This window comes from Cadophora gregata, assembly GCF_030347475.1.
Source record: "Cadophora gregata isolate MNR1 chromosome Unknown scaffold_8, whole genome shotgun sequence".
In the NCBI taxonomy this organism is placed as follows: Eukaryota; Fungi; Ascomycota; class Leotiomycetes; order Helotiales; family Ploettnerulaceae; genus Cadophora; species Cadophora gregata.
The window spans coordinates 110439-122674 of NW_026695931.1; the positions used below are offsets into that span (position 1 = coordinate 110439).

Here is a 12236-nt window from a genome sequence, read left to right on the forward strand (position 1 = left end):
ATATATTCTTGGTGATCTGTATCTTAATCTCGAAATGGTTTGATGTAACTGTGAAAGTTAGTCCACTGGACTTTGTGTAGTAGTGGAGAATACAGATTGAGACGTTGTTGTGATAAATGTTAACATCGACTCTAACAGTCGCATCTATCATTCTCAAGCACCAGGCTGCGTAGCATGCCTCTAATACCTCCATGGTCTCCACACAAGAGCTCTGCCGAGAAATCCTCATGGTTACAAGATCATTGATACAGTCTAATTAATTCGAAAAACTTGGTACGGTGTTGTTCTGTCCCTTACAGTGGAAGACTACCTCCATTATCCATACCGAATGCCTTCAAAGCGGCAAGAGCAACAGGTGCATAAGTCAAGATCCTGCTGTGTTCTGCACACCATTAGCAGGCATATTATATATCTCGATAGCACCCCGTAACCTACGGCCATGTCCCACAATTTCCTCTCTGATGATTTTGTCACTGGTAGCCTTCCAGGTGCTGATGAAAGAGCCATCTCCCATGTCAGTCGTTGATGTATCCTTCATCTTCTGGAATAATTCCACATCCATACCACCGTCAGTAGTAGCATTTGCAGCAGCAGCAAAGAGACCCTCCGAATGGGTCCAAGGAATTTCAGGATCATCTCTCGAGTGAATGATAAACAGCCTCAGCTTCTTACTTCGCCGGACAATATTCGCAATACGTGTCACAGACGGCCACTCGTCGACCACATAGCTGGCCAGTAGCCGCTGCAGAGCAGGATGAGTACCAAACGGCGACAAGATCGGGATGTACCCCAGAATCGAGTAGCCGGTGAGAAGATTGGGGATGCTCGTGAACCCAGCCACCAGCACGACACCGGCAAAGTCAGTACCCTGTTCAGCGAAATGTTCCACGACGGCGGATGTGACCGCCGTTCCCAGACTTTGTCCGACGATGACGATTCGTTCCGGTGGGATTTGAGCTACTTGCATTGCCCAATTTACAGCTGCGACGCCGTCGATGATGACCCCTTCCTCGGTAGGGGTACCAGTTGAGAGGCCGAAACCTCTGTAGTCGATCGCGAGAATGTGAATGTTGGAGGTGCTTCCATCCGATAGAGAGCGGTATGAATCCGTTCGCCAGCCTTGAGCAACCGTTCCGGCATTCTGTACATATTAGCTGCGATCAGCCGAGACTCGAGAATTAGGTTTGTACCCCGTGAACTGAGACTCATCAGTCAGTGTTCGAAAAGTCGGCATTGATGTACTTACAATTGATGATCAAACGAGCATCTGGGTCATTCTTGAGGAGTTGGAATGCTTTCGTCTTGGTAACATCCTCTACGCATCCTGAGGGCTGCTGTATAATCTCAGATTCGTGCTTTGCATACAGTCCCAATGGCATTACATGCCAGGCGTAGATGGTCTCTCCATCGGGTGTTGAGAAGTTGAATGGTGTTATTTGGTTCTCTGTATGCCTTATTAGTATTTCTCCCTGAAACTATCTGCAGGAAAACTTGCTTGCGAAACCAAACTGTTCTGGCTTATTGATATCCACCCACCATGCCGTGTGGAGCTTGTGTACATAGATGACACTAACTTGGTCAGACTAAATACTGGGAAATGTATCGCAAGGAGCAAATTACTGCCGTTGAAGCCATGGATTGGTGACTGCAACCAAAGCCACAGTGTATAGAGCAATCCCAGCGAACAACAACCCGTAAGCTTTCTTGAAAATGGGAGCAAGAGTAGCCATCTCCAGGCCGAAAGCCTCGCCTCCTAGATTGAGGTCAGTCACCAGAGCATAGAAGAAGCGCAATGCATCCTAGTTCAGCGGCAATAAACAAACGAACAAATGACAGAACCCAACGATATCTAATTTTTGTCCAATCCTTGACACTTCTCACGTGCCCCGGCCAATTGTTGGGCCAGAATTGTTGTTGTTGGTTGGTCTTGATACCAGACGAGAGCTGGGCTTGAGACACTTACACGCGACCAAAGCACAAAAGTATTTCTTTGAACAGTTTTCTTTCTTCCTTCTCTGGGTCTCTGATTCACATCCAGCAGCGTTTACTCAGTGGTACCGTCAAGGCGTTGCATCTGAAGCTGTTGTGGTTGCAGAGACCAGACAGTCGCAAGACTCGGCTGAGTGAGAGGTTTGATGTTCCTGGCCATCCTTCGCTCCTCGCATCGACCAGCTTCTGAACCAACATCCACTTCTCTTCACGTCTCCTCCCGTCTCGTCTCGTCCCACCAATCTTTGAACCGCTCAATCCAATCGACGACGCGTCGTCAACAACACCACATATATACAGCTGTCGACCAGCACTGTGACGGCGATGGAGAGGAAGAGGAAGCTTCCTGCTCGCGCTGCGCGTGTAGAGTCCGTCAGCAAGAAGAGAACTTCCACTCCTCCGGAGCCACGCACCCAGACACCAACTCCTCCTGCGCCGCCTCCACCTCCAGTTGAAGAGTCGTTGCCTCGAAGTATTGCGCCCGGAAAGCCGCTGCCTACAGTTGAAGAACCGCAGCCTGATAATCTCCCTGCGAGCCATTTCCAGACAATTCCAGAGAGGTAAGTTGGAACGAAGCTCTACGTGCTTTCGAGGCGCCAGGCTGACCAAGTCTCACAGCGGGGTTTTGGTAGAGTCACTACAAAGATCACGAGCAAAATGGTTGACCGAGGGCATATTCGAGAAATACTGGACGAAACCTACAAAGAAGAAAGGAGCTCCAGATGCACCACCAGACAACCCTGCGAAGGACTCAATGACGAAACTTGGGAGCTGCTCTATAACAATCGAACCACATACTTTTGAAGCTACCATGTATGCAATAAAAGACCCGAATCCGAAACCACTTCTTGCAACTGTGCCGCCTCAACAACAGATGTATCGTCCGATAATCCAGTATGGTCCACCTGGCGGGGTGATGCCTCCAACACCCCCTCCAGCTCCGGTGCAGCCAGTCCAACAGAAACCTCCACCTCCGATCCCACAATCATCACCAAGGCCACAAGATGTACAGATGGGAAATACTGCTCATCCTCCTCCTCCTAATAACACCTTCTCACAGCCTCCTCAAGTTCTCAATGCTCTACCGAACGGACATCGCCCAGCACCCATACAAACGACTTCAGCACCGAATACTTCACAATCTTTACCACCGCCTACCCCTGTTGGAAAGAGCACAGATCCAGTCATACAGATGTTGGCAGAACGAGCGGCAACAGATCCGAGCTTGAAAGCTTTGATGCGGATAGTTGCAAATGGCGAGGCTACGTCCGAGGAATTGAAGAGGTTTCAAAGTCATATCGATGAGCTTACGGAGCTTACTCGCGCCCAAAAAGCACGGCAAGCTGCTGCTGCTGCACCTCCACCTATGTCTCAAGCTCCGCCAAAGCCACAGAGTGTACCGCAGGTACATGGAAGCATACCGCAACAATCTGCCTCCACTCCAGTATCACATCCCACACCACCTGTCAAAGTAGCCCCAACTCCACCACCACCAGCTCCTACCCCAATACCTCAATTTCAGCCACAGCCACAAGCACTTCGATCAAAGGGACCAGTTGCTTCGTCAAAACCAGATATATCCGGGCTAGTATTTGAGTTTAGTGGTGGAAACGGAGACCGCTATTCCTTCCCCAAATTCAGCATTCTCGAAACTCGACCAAACGGCGAGGTGATTGTGTCATTTCTGATAGTCAGAAAGGGCAGCAGTAGCGAATATCCTTCATATGACCCAGAGCTTGATTACTACCAGCCGATCACCATACGGCTGTATGCACATCAACCACGGCAGCTGGATGCGTTACAGAAGATTGTTGCTCCTCCGGAAGAAGTCAGGCGATATATGGATGACATCATGGACAAGGCGACTAGAGCAGAATACGTACTTCTAGCTATGCGTCTCCCTCGCGATACAGAGCAGCCTGCACCCGTGGAGAAGGAAGAAGAGGCTGAAAAGGCCGACATGATGGATTTCCAGATCACGCCATGGGCTACTACAAATTCCACGCCTGTGCCTGTCCACAAGGTCAAACCAGCGAAGAAGCTCCTCACGGAAGAAGAGCAGTATCAAGCTTTCATTTCAACCGTCACTTGAAGACTTGAGGAATGTGTACCTATTTCTGACAAGGAGTTGGTGGTCTCGTTTCAATTGCAATTTAAGATACATCGCGGCGGAGTCTGGGAAACATCGCAATCGGGAGTCAACTCCATCAATCGAGCAATGGGTGACTGGTAATAATGGCGTCTTGCTTGTCGTCGAGCTTTTAGTCCGGCTGGTTGTTTGGTCTTTTGTCTAGGGATGGGAATAGTTTTGGGTATTTCAAAATGGGAATTGATTTGAACTTGTATTTTAGATGGTAGGCAGGGTCGAATGGCTGGATACGAAATCCGGCCAGGTCAATTTAAAGAGATTTAATGAAGCTCCTTGAGCGCGTTGTCGAAGTTCATGTTCTTTCCTTAGATTTTATTGCGGCTACGGAAGATGCTATTCTAAATGATGTTTAATTGTTTCGGTCCAGTCTTCTACAACCACGATCATTTTATCAACCTCTTAAATATCTGTTCTCAAGCTTAACCATTCAATGGATGCTGGACTTACGGGAACCTATGGACGAAAGCCGCGTAATGTTGTTGCGGGCGGGTATCGAGCCGTGGTTGATTGCTTGGTCTGGGGCTCAAGCTATGCGTCTAGTGCAGTTTCTTGTTGGCAATTCTCATTCTCCAGTTCATCGCAATGCTCAGAAGGAGAGAAAGATCTCATCTGCCTCTGGTTCTTGAGCCCACCTGAGGCATAACCTTGTATCTGTCCTATTGGCACAAGGGTTTGACTGCCATACTTCATAGCTGAAGGATGTTGCACAGTAGGACACGATTGTGGCACTTTGGTGCAAGACTTTAAGGGATTCGACATCTATCGGGGGCAATATGGAACAGATATTTTTTTAGCCAGTAATCAGAGTCATCGCAATAGCGGGAGAACAAGCAAATCATCGCGCTACACGTCGGGTTCGTCTCGCCACTATCATCATCCCTTCGCTCCCACACCACAATACTGCAAGACTCCCTCAATATGGCGCCAATTGCCTAAACGCCGCAATATCTCTAAACACCTTCTGATACCTTTCAGCCGTCATCGGCAGCCACAGCCCTGCCAGGTACACCTTAATATCATAATCCAGCCCCAACCCAGACCAAGACACCGGACTCTGCATCCCAACAAGTCCCACCGGGTTTCGCAACCACCCTTCATTCGCAGCGGCATGGTTTCTATCCACTCTAAACTTCAACTCTAATTCACCTCTTTCATTGATGCTGGGAAGCCCGTGTGGGTCTGGAACGAGATCGTAGAGCGGTGGACGAGGATGCTTGTTGTCTGAGGCGTGGAGTTGGGTGAGTATGGTGATGACATCTTTGGGGAGGTGAGGGAAGATTTGAGCGGGTGTAATGAAGGCGGTTGATGCGGTTGGGCCGTTGGGTTGGAAGGCTGTGGGGGGGAGGTGGAGTGTGAATGTTTCCTGGGCTGTTTGGAAGCGGGAGGGGGTGATTGAGATGGGGGAGGGGGGTGCCGCCATTGTGGGTAACTGGTGAGGAAGCAGATGGCGTTGAGTTTGAAGGATAGTTATGTATTGCGGTGGGGCGATGATGTGAGTAGAAGTGGCTTCTGGTGTGCAACTATATACTCCATGGGTAAGGCAACACACGATGCTGAGTCTTTGTGACAAATCAACAAGAATCTGCAAAATTTACTCAGTAGAGTCTGTCATGACTCTTTCTAATAAACATATCAAATTCAAAACAAACATTTGCGTAGCGAAGTAAACAAGAGAAGCAGTAGACACAGATTTGGCACTTGATGAGTCTTTGGCACTTCAGGATTTTTGGACAAAGAAATTCCAACTATGTGGACTAAAGTTGTAGGCGTGTTACTGTCATTCAGGATGTTGCTTCGATTTTATACCCCGCTATTGTTCACTGCGTAATCTCAATAAGTCTTCGGTATTGTCGCGGAACGCCCATAATCTGCGAGAGGTTGAAGGGCTTCCGGCACAGGTATATAGAAAAAGGTGATAAGATATGATATGTGTATTACTCAATCAGAAGCACCCTTTTCAGCTTCATGGAGTGCTATTCTTTGAATTTCTCAGGGCACTATATGCCTCTGTACGAACGATCCGCCATACAAGTTATTCGCAAACCGCCCCGCTCAACCCGAACTTAATCCAACCATCGTTTCTCAAGCTTGCACCAAAATTGTAGATATGATATCCCCAATTCCGAACTCCAAAACAAAACTCCATATCCCAGTCTCCCATCCCTACTGATGCTCATGTGCCACCCTCTCCTTCTCAGCATAAGTCATATTCCAAGGTTTCCTCGTCTTGACATCATTCATGATCTTCGTTCTGTCGAAAATTGTATCCCTACACCACGTCAGCATCAGTCACAAACAAATAAATAGGTGCCAACGTAGGATTATCTCACCTCCTATCTTGCTCAGGATGAACAGTCTCGTTGTAGTTGTCCAGCTGTTTCCTCACAGCGCCAGCAATGCCTTGTGATGTTGTCGGCTTGGCGATTGTGTTGACTGTGAATACGGCACCTGCTGCACCGAGTGCTACCAAGGCAATATTTTTTGCTGCGGCGCTCATGATGGTTTTTGGTAATGTTGAAGATATAATTCGTTCAGGTTTGTCCAAATCTTGAGTTGTGTGATTTGACTGTGTACTTGATTTTCAAGATAGTTCTGTTTTCCCGTCAGGGACACTTAGAACAGTTATATGCTCTTCCATAGACATCTGCACGTGTGTTGTGGCATGTCGTTGTGTTTCGCTTGTTCTCAGCGATGTTCTCGGTCGTACGATGGGGACGAAAGATCACCCGATTCCAGTGTCGGCTTCACCCGATATCAGCCAACTTCATCACTTCTCGAACTACATGCTCCTAATCGCTCCGTCCCGTTGAGATAATTGTAACTTTTCTGATCATTCGTTTCTGAAATCGTTCCGGATTGGCATGTTTGGTTGAAATGAGGAAAGAGAAGAGGGAATTTGAGGCACGTGACTCATATCTCTGTGATAAAGCAGTGTTGGTCTCTAAGGTGCGAACGAGAAGATTGATTTGAGCAAGACGACAAATGCAGAAAATTTTGTTTCTGATTTTCTGTATCTATGGAATTTCTCCACTGGCTTTAAAAGCTGCTGTGCGTTGGACTTCCTTCATCCTTCCGTGCCAAGCAATATCATCATCACAAGCAACACTTGAAAAGGGTTTTTTCTGCGCCGGAACGGGAGCCAGAAGGAGGCATTTACCGAATTACTATGCAAAAATCAATTGAGTTCTTTATCCAAGCTATCAGTCTTTATCAGGCAAATGATTGCTAATATGCACAAATTCTACTACAGTTAATGACGTCCCAATGAGCGATTCCGCCTCTACTCTATACCCTTCCTTCAAGTATCTAGAACACTTTGAACAATCTTTTATTTACCATGGATTCTACGAGATCAAAAGAGCTACTCACAAGCAGATAGATAAATGGCTAACTTGCTTAATCAGCAACCAGAGGTGGGGAAACACGAACGAGATTACGTCGGAGCATTTCCATCACTTACACATTTCAGTATCCCAAAGACGATCATAACAATGTCACAGCCACTAGCTATACCAAAGCTACCAGAAGATCTCGAAGACGTATTCACTGCGCATGAGAATGATCCGGAGGCTCTCCTCACAGCCTTCATGCCAGTCTTCTGCGATCACGTGAAGGCTGATCGAATGTTCATTCAACCAAGAAATCCTGATACTCGAGTTTGTAAAGTTCTTCGTTGGCGTAGAAGTGAAGATATCCCGATGTGTGTTCCTTTCTTTCGCCGTTTCATACCGATCGTAAGTGCTCACAAGTCTCAGGCCGGCTATCCCCGGGAATATCAGGCCCAATGAGTGGTTCGTGGAAGACAGATGGGAAGTTGAAGATCCGCTGTGGAGATCAGCACTGAATGTACGTAATCTTGTCAATAGACATTTGAGAAATAGAGATGGCATCTGATGACGAGATTACAGCTCAAACCAAGGTACATACGCTAGGCGAGCCCCCGATTTCGTCGGCTAACTCAGTGTAGTATTTATATCGAGGATCTACAAAAGGCTGCCAATGAAGGCCTATTGAATATAGACTTCGAGAACAAGTACATGTTTCATACAGCTTTCATTCACGCTCATGCTCATTGGCCTCCACTGCCGTCAACTGATGACAAGGCGAATGCGAGGACGGAGAGGAAGTTTTATGGATCTGTACAACCTGCAGTCTTTAATGGCCCCAGAGTCTGGGGCCCGGAGGTTCATGAACTGGTCGGTAAGTGTGTTGAACGACTTGCGCCTGTCATGAAGAGTTTGGGAGAGACTGCTCCTTCTTTAGAAAGCTTTGGCATTGCTTAGGTCTATAATGCTGTAGTCCATAAAAATAACACTTGTAACAAATTTCTGGTTCTCGATCAGTTGCTGGACTGCCGAAGTATTTGGACTTCGGATACGACATATATCTCCCTTTTGGGGTCTCTATAGAGCTGTGGCGAATCTGCAATCCCATTTACCATCAAAGGCCTACGTGATACATTTCTCTCAATCACAACTATACCGGAATCTCGCAAAGACCCTAGCATGACACAAGGTTGTAAGTGTGTCCGGAGGTATTTACTTTTGTGACCGTAAGCGAGAACAGCAGGTGAGACAATTATTACAATGATTTCGATAACCTTACATATAACAGACGGTCAAGAATAGCCTGGAATAGATTATGGGGTACCAAGAGCTAGAGATACTGCAATTTCTGAAAAGTTTTTCACTCTGCCGCCAGGATACAGGGTGACTTCGCCAAACTTTGGCGGGGTACGTGCTAAAACGCGGGGTAATTGACCCCCACAAACTCGCCAATCACTTCACTATCCCGTCCCACATGACCGTGGGGCCTTCCCCAAAAGTCAACATGCGCACTCCTTGTAAGCTTCATGATATATGAACCTATATTAACGAATTCTCAAACTTTTGATCATCAAATTCTTTCATTCAGAGGCAAATTTATCAAAAACCCATTCAAAATGCTCGAACCAGAATACGCACCTGGTATTCCCTCGCGAGTCACCGAATATGCGAACATGTACAAGAAGGCGGTTCCAGGATAATGCGACTACAATGCAACCAGCCACTGGGCCCGTGCCAAATATCAGATCGCAAGTGTTGCCGCAAGGAATCAGCAAAAAAATATTTGAGGAAGCTATCGAAGAGCTGAAGCCTTTGGTGGATGGCGATGTGTTGCTTGTGAATGAAGAGCTGGATGATGGGTGGTATTTGCATCGGCCGCTCACACACGATGCATTCCCGCTTGGAGCCCAGGATGAATTTGTTAATAGTGCGATATGCTCGCCTGGAAGTGTTGAACAAGTCCAAGCGGTGGTGAGGTGGGCGAATAAGTGGCTAATTCCGATATATCCAATTTCAATGGGAAGGAATCTTGGTATTAATTCTCTCATGTTATCTTAGATGGACTTATACTCAGGTATTGTAGGTTACGGAGGAGCTGCTGCTCGACTACCAGGATCCATCGTAGTGGATCTCGGGAAGAGAATGAAGAAAGTCCTCGAGCTTGATGAGAAGAGTGCGTTTTGCCTGCTTGAACCAGGTGTGAGCTACTACATGCTCTTTGACGAGATCAAGAAGTCGGGGAAGGATCTCTGGGTTGATGTGTACGTAAGAACGAGCACCGGGTTCCTCGCAAGATATTGACCTTGAGTAGTCCAGACCTTGGAGGCGGGAGTGTGATTGGCAACGCCTTGGATAGAGGAGTTGGGTATACGCCCTATGGAGGTAGGTCTGCCCAATACAGCACTACAATTGTTGCAGAAAGGTTTGAGTACTTTGGCTTATTCGCGATAGACCACTTCGGGATGCACTGTGGCCTGGAAATCGTCCTACCAGACGGCGAGCTGATGCGAACCGGTATGGGCGCCATGCCAGATGCGAATACCTCGCACGGCAGCGCGAACACATGGCAGCTGTTTCAATACGGCTTCGGGCCGTACGCTGACGGTCTGTTCTCGCAGTCGAACTATGGCATTGTGACCAAGATGGGATGTAAGTGCCAGTCGGGTCATTCTTGATATCTTGCTCGCTAATCGTTAGCTAGTCTGGCTGATGCCGAATCCGAAAGGGCATCAGACGTTTCAGATCACGTTTGAGAAGGAGGAAGATCTCTATGAGATTGTAGAGACTATTCGGCCGCTGCGAATACGGAATATCATTCCTAATGTGCCGCATCTTCGACATATCATGCAGGAGGCGAGTGTTTATGGTGATAGGAAGGCATTCTGGGATGGTGATAGACCTATCCCACACGATAAGATCGATGAAGTTATCGTTCCCAAAATGTGGATGGGGAATTTTAGATGGATTCTGTACCTCTGTGTTTATGGTCCGGAGGTCATTCGGAAAGCTCACATCGATGTCATCCGCGAGGAGTTCTACAAGATCCCAGGCGCCAAATTTACTTTCCCCGAAGACACACCCGCGAACTCCTACTTGCGAAGTCGGGTCAATATATACGCGGGCATTCCCGATTTGCGAGAGTTGGACTGGGTAATGTGGCTTCCGAATGGCTCGCATACAGCGTTTAGCCCAATCAGTCCGACAACAGGAGAAGACGCAGTCAAGCAGTACGAGATGACGAAACGGATCCATCAAAAGTACGGTTTCGATTACTTCCCTACATTCTGTGTTGGCTGGCGTGAGATGCATCATATCGTGATGATAATCTTTGACCGGAAAAGCGAAGACTCAAAGCGGCGGGCGACTGCCATGATGAAGGAACTGATCAGCGAAGGCGCGAAATTGGGCATGGGCGAGTATAGAACACACATCGCATTTCAAGATCAGGTCATGAAGACGTACAATTACAATGACGGGGCTTTGTTGAAGTTTCATGACCAGATTAAAGATGCGCTCGATCCCAACGGCATCATGGCACCTGGCAGAAATGGAATCTGGGGATCTCGATGGAAAGAGAAAGGTCTAGAGCGGGCATAGCCAAAGTATCAATACTAAGCTTAATGCATACAGATAAAAGAGAGTTGCGAGTTCGATAACAGCTTCCAAGTGACGGAGTGAGTGATGTTTATCTAGCACTTTAAAGATGAACCCCAAAGCTAGACTGTGAGCCTCGCGAGAAATTGAAGGACTCTAGAGACCCGTCGAAGGGTTACACCTAGAAATCGAAAGAATTGGGTTTCGCAAAAGCTGCGCGTCGGAAAAATGCTCGTGATGTAGGTGTGCGAGGCGACTTGATTGGTTTCATTGGTGTCTTCTGTACGTCACTCGCCGTCACAATTTTGAATTCCAAACTGATACCGAGATGGGTTCCCCGGTCTGAGATTTGCCGATCATTCCGTAGCTCGATGCTTGACCGTTAGATCCTGTGGGGGAGGGTCGTCTCTCCGACTGGTGTCTGTCTGACGCGAGTCATTGTCGCTTAGCAAGTTCCATATTCCGACTACTGTATCGTGTAAATGGACAGCTGCAACAATCCAAATGAGACTCCGTTTGCTGTACGCTTTTCTTTGCAAATCCAAGTGTAATATTTGCTGTTATCGGAACGCTGCTTTGGTATTGTCATCTTATGATTTCAATCGTAGCCGGTTCAGTCACGATGAGTAGGTCTGATCTCATCAAGTCGTTTCAGCTCACGATCGCCAGGGCTTAGGTCTCGCTTATCCCTCCCCCTTTCTACTCCAAAACAAGACAACATTCGTTTCGCCAAGCACGGAACCGAGGGTCAGAAACCATCGTCTCAACTTCTCCATCCATTCAGCATCGTGAGTTCTGTCTGCATCGCTACCATAAAACATGCCCGACGTCCCTGCTGTGTTTGTGGCTGAAAGTCAAATCCGTCAGTGGACCAAGGACCATCCCATACATCAGCAGCAGAAGCCGAAGTCGTCGGGAATCCCTCCCACCTACATAATATTCCCCGAAACAGAGGTCACCTCGTAATCCTCGTCGAGTGTGGTTATAGGACAGCGTCATTGATCCGAGCGCCCGTTCACGAGTACCGATTCCGGTTGCAGAAATGCTGATCGGCGAGAGAGTTCACTCCTTCACGAGGAGGGTGCATGAATGGAGGGCGAGCGATGCACCAGAGATGCATGTCGGCGTGCAGCAGGTACAGAGCATTAGCATGCGAACCATAATAGGACCTTCTTAAG

General features: G+C 47.7%; 7 protein-coding genes across 9 annotated transcripts; 3 read left to right on the plus strand and 4 right to left on the minus strand.

Moving 5' to 3' along the window:
* Nucleotides 1-293: 293 nt before the first annotated feature.
* ONS95_013612 (uncharacterized protein) lies at nucleotides 294-967 on the minus strand (the record flags this gene model as incomplete). Its single annotated transcript, XM_058507249.1, has 2 exons — nucleotides 294-382; nucleotides 436-967. 2 exons carry the CDS (start codon nucleotides 965-967, stop codon nucleotides 294-296), a joined length of 621 nt encoding a protein of 206 aa, XP_058356418.1.
* Nucleotides 968-1178: 211 nt separating this feature from the next.
* ONS95_013613 (uncharacterized protein) lies at nucleotides 1179-1730 on the minus strand (the record flags this gene model as incomplete). The annotated part of the gene is made up of 4 exons (XM_058507250.1): nucleotides 1179-1198; nucleotides 1247-1444; nucleotides 1496-1569; nucleotides 1621-1730. The coding sequence occupies 4 exons, from the start codon at nucleotides 1728-1730 to the stop codon at nucleotides 1179-1181; spliced, it is 402 nt and encodes a 133-aa protein (XP_058356419.1).
* Nucleotides 1731-2313: 583 nt separating this feature from the next.
* Nucleotides 2314-4081, plus strand: ONS95_013614 (uncharacterized protein; the record flags this gene model as incomplete). Its single annotated transcript, XM_058507251.1, has 2 exons — nucleotides 2314-2549; nucleotides 2608-4081. The coding sequence occupies 2 exons, from the start codon at nucleotides 2314-2316 to the stop codon at nucleotides 4079-4081; spliced, it is 1710 nt and encodes a 569-aa protein (XP_058356420.1).
* Nucleotides 4082-5051: 970 nt separating this feature from the next.
* On the minus strand, nucleotides 5052-5558 carry ONS95_013615 (uncharacterized protein; the record flags this gene model as incomplete). The annotated part of the gene is made up of 1 exon (XM_058507252.1): nucleotides 5052-5558. The coding sequence occupies one exon, from the start codon at nucleotides 5556-5558 to the stop codon at nucleotides 5052-5054; it is 507 nt and encodes a 168-aa protein (XP_058356421.1).
* Nucleotides 5559-6031: 473 nt separating this feature from the next.
* Nucleotides 6032-6723, minus strand: ONS95_013616 (uncharacterized protein). The gene is made up of 2 exons (XM_058507253.1): nucleotides 6469-6723; nucleotides 6032-6407 (listed from the first exon to the last, which is right to left on the minus strand). The coding sequence occupies exons 1-2, from the start codon at nucleotides 6633-6635 to the stop codon at nucleotides 6302-6304; spliced, it is 273 nt and encodes a 90-aa protein (XP_058356422.1). The 5' UTR covers nucleotides 6636-6723; the 3' UTR covers nucleotides 6032-6301.
* A 69-nt stretch (nucleotides 6724-6792) lies between these two features.
* On the plus strand, nucleotides 6793-8799 carry ONS95_013617 (uncharacterized protein). 3 transcript variants are annotated; one of them, XM_058507255.1, is made up of 7 exons: nucleotides 6793-7039; nucleotides 7099-7186; nucleotides 7389-7551; nucleotides 7608-7838; nucleotides 7894-7984; nucleotides 8047-8057; nucleotides 8106-8799. In XM_058507255.1, exons 1-7 carry the CDS (start codon nucleotides 7013-7015, stop codon nucleotides 8419-8421), a joined length of 927 nt encoding a protein of 308 aa, XP_058356424.1. In that variant the 5' UTR covers nucleotides 6793-7012; the 3' UTR covers nucleotides 8422-8799. The 3 variants fall into 3 exon arrangements, with proteins under 3 accessions (XP_058356424.1, XP_058356425.1, XP_058356423.1); XM_058507256.1 differs by having other exon boundaries at nucleotides 6932-7039; nucleotides 7114-7186; nucleotides 7389-7838; XM_058507254.1 differs by having other exon boundaries at nucleotides 6932-7551.
* Nucleotides 8800-9174: 375 nt separating this feature from the next.
* Nucleotides 9175-11061, plus strand: ONS95_013618 (uncharacterized protein; the record flags this gene model as incomplete). The annotated part of the gene is made up of 5 exons (XM_058507257.1): nucleotides 9175-9496; nucleotides 9548-9725; nucleotides 9776-9846; nucleotides 9916-10113; nucleotides 10166-11061. 5 exons carry the CDS (start codon nucleotides 9175-9177, stop codon nucleotides 11059-11061), a joined length of 1665 nt encoding a protein of 554 aa, XP_058356426.1.
* Nucleotides 11062-12236: the final 1175 nt, after the last annotated feature.

Coding starts and splice junctions, on each gene's coding strand:
- ONS95_013616 (XM_058507253.1), bottom strand. CDS start 6,635: ATGAGCGCCGCAGCAAAAAATATTGCCTTGGTAGCACTCGGTGCAGCA. Junction 6,408..6,468: donor CATCCTGAGCAAGATAGGAG/GTGAGATAATCC, acceptor GACGTGGTGTAG/GGATACAATTTTCGACAGAA.
- ONS95_013617 (XM_058507255.1), top strand. CDS start 7,013: ATGAGGAAAGAGAAGAGGGAATTTGAG. Junction 7,040..7,098: donor AAGAGAAGAGGGAATTTGAG/GCACGTGACTCA, acceptor GCGAACGAGAAG/ATTGATTTGAGCAAGACGAC. Junction 7,552..7,607: donor TGCTTAATCAGCAACCAGAG/GTGGGGAAACAC, acceptor TACACATTTCAG/TATCCCAAAGACGATCATAA.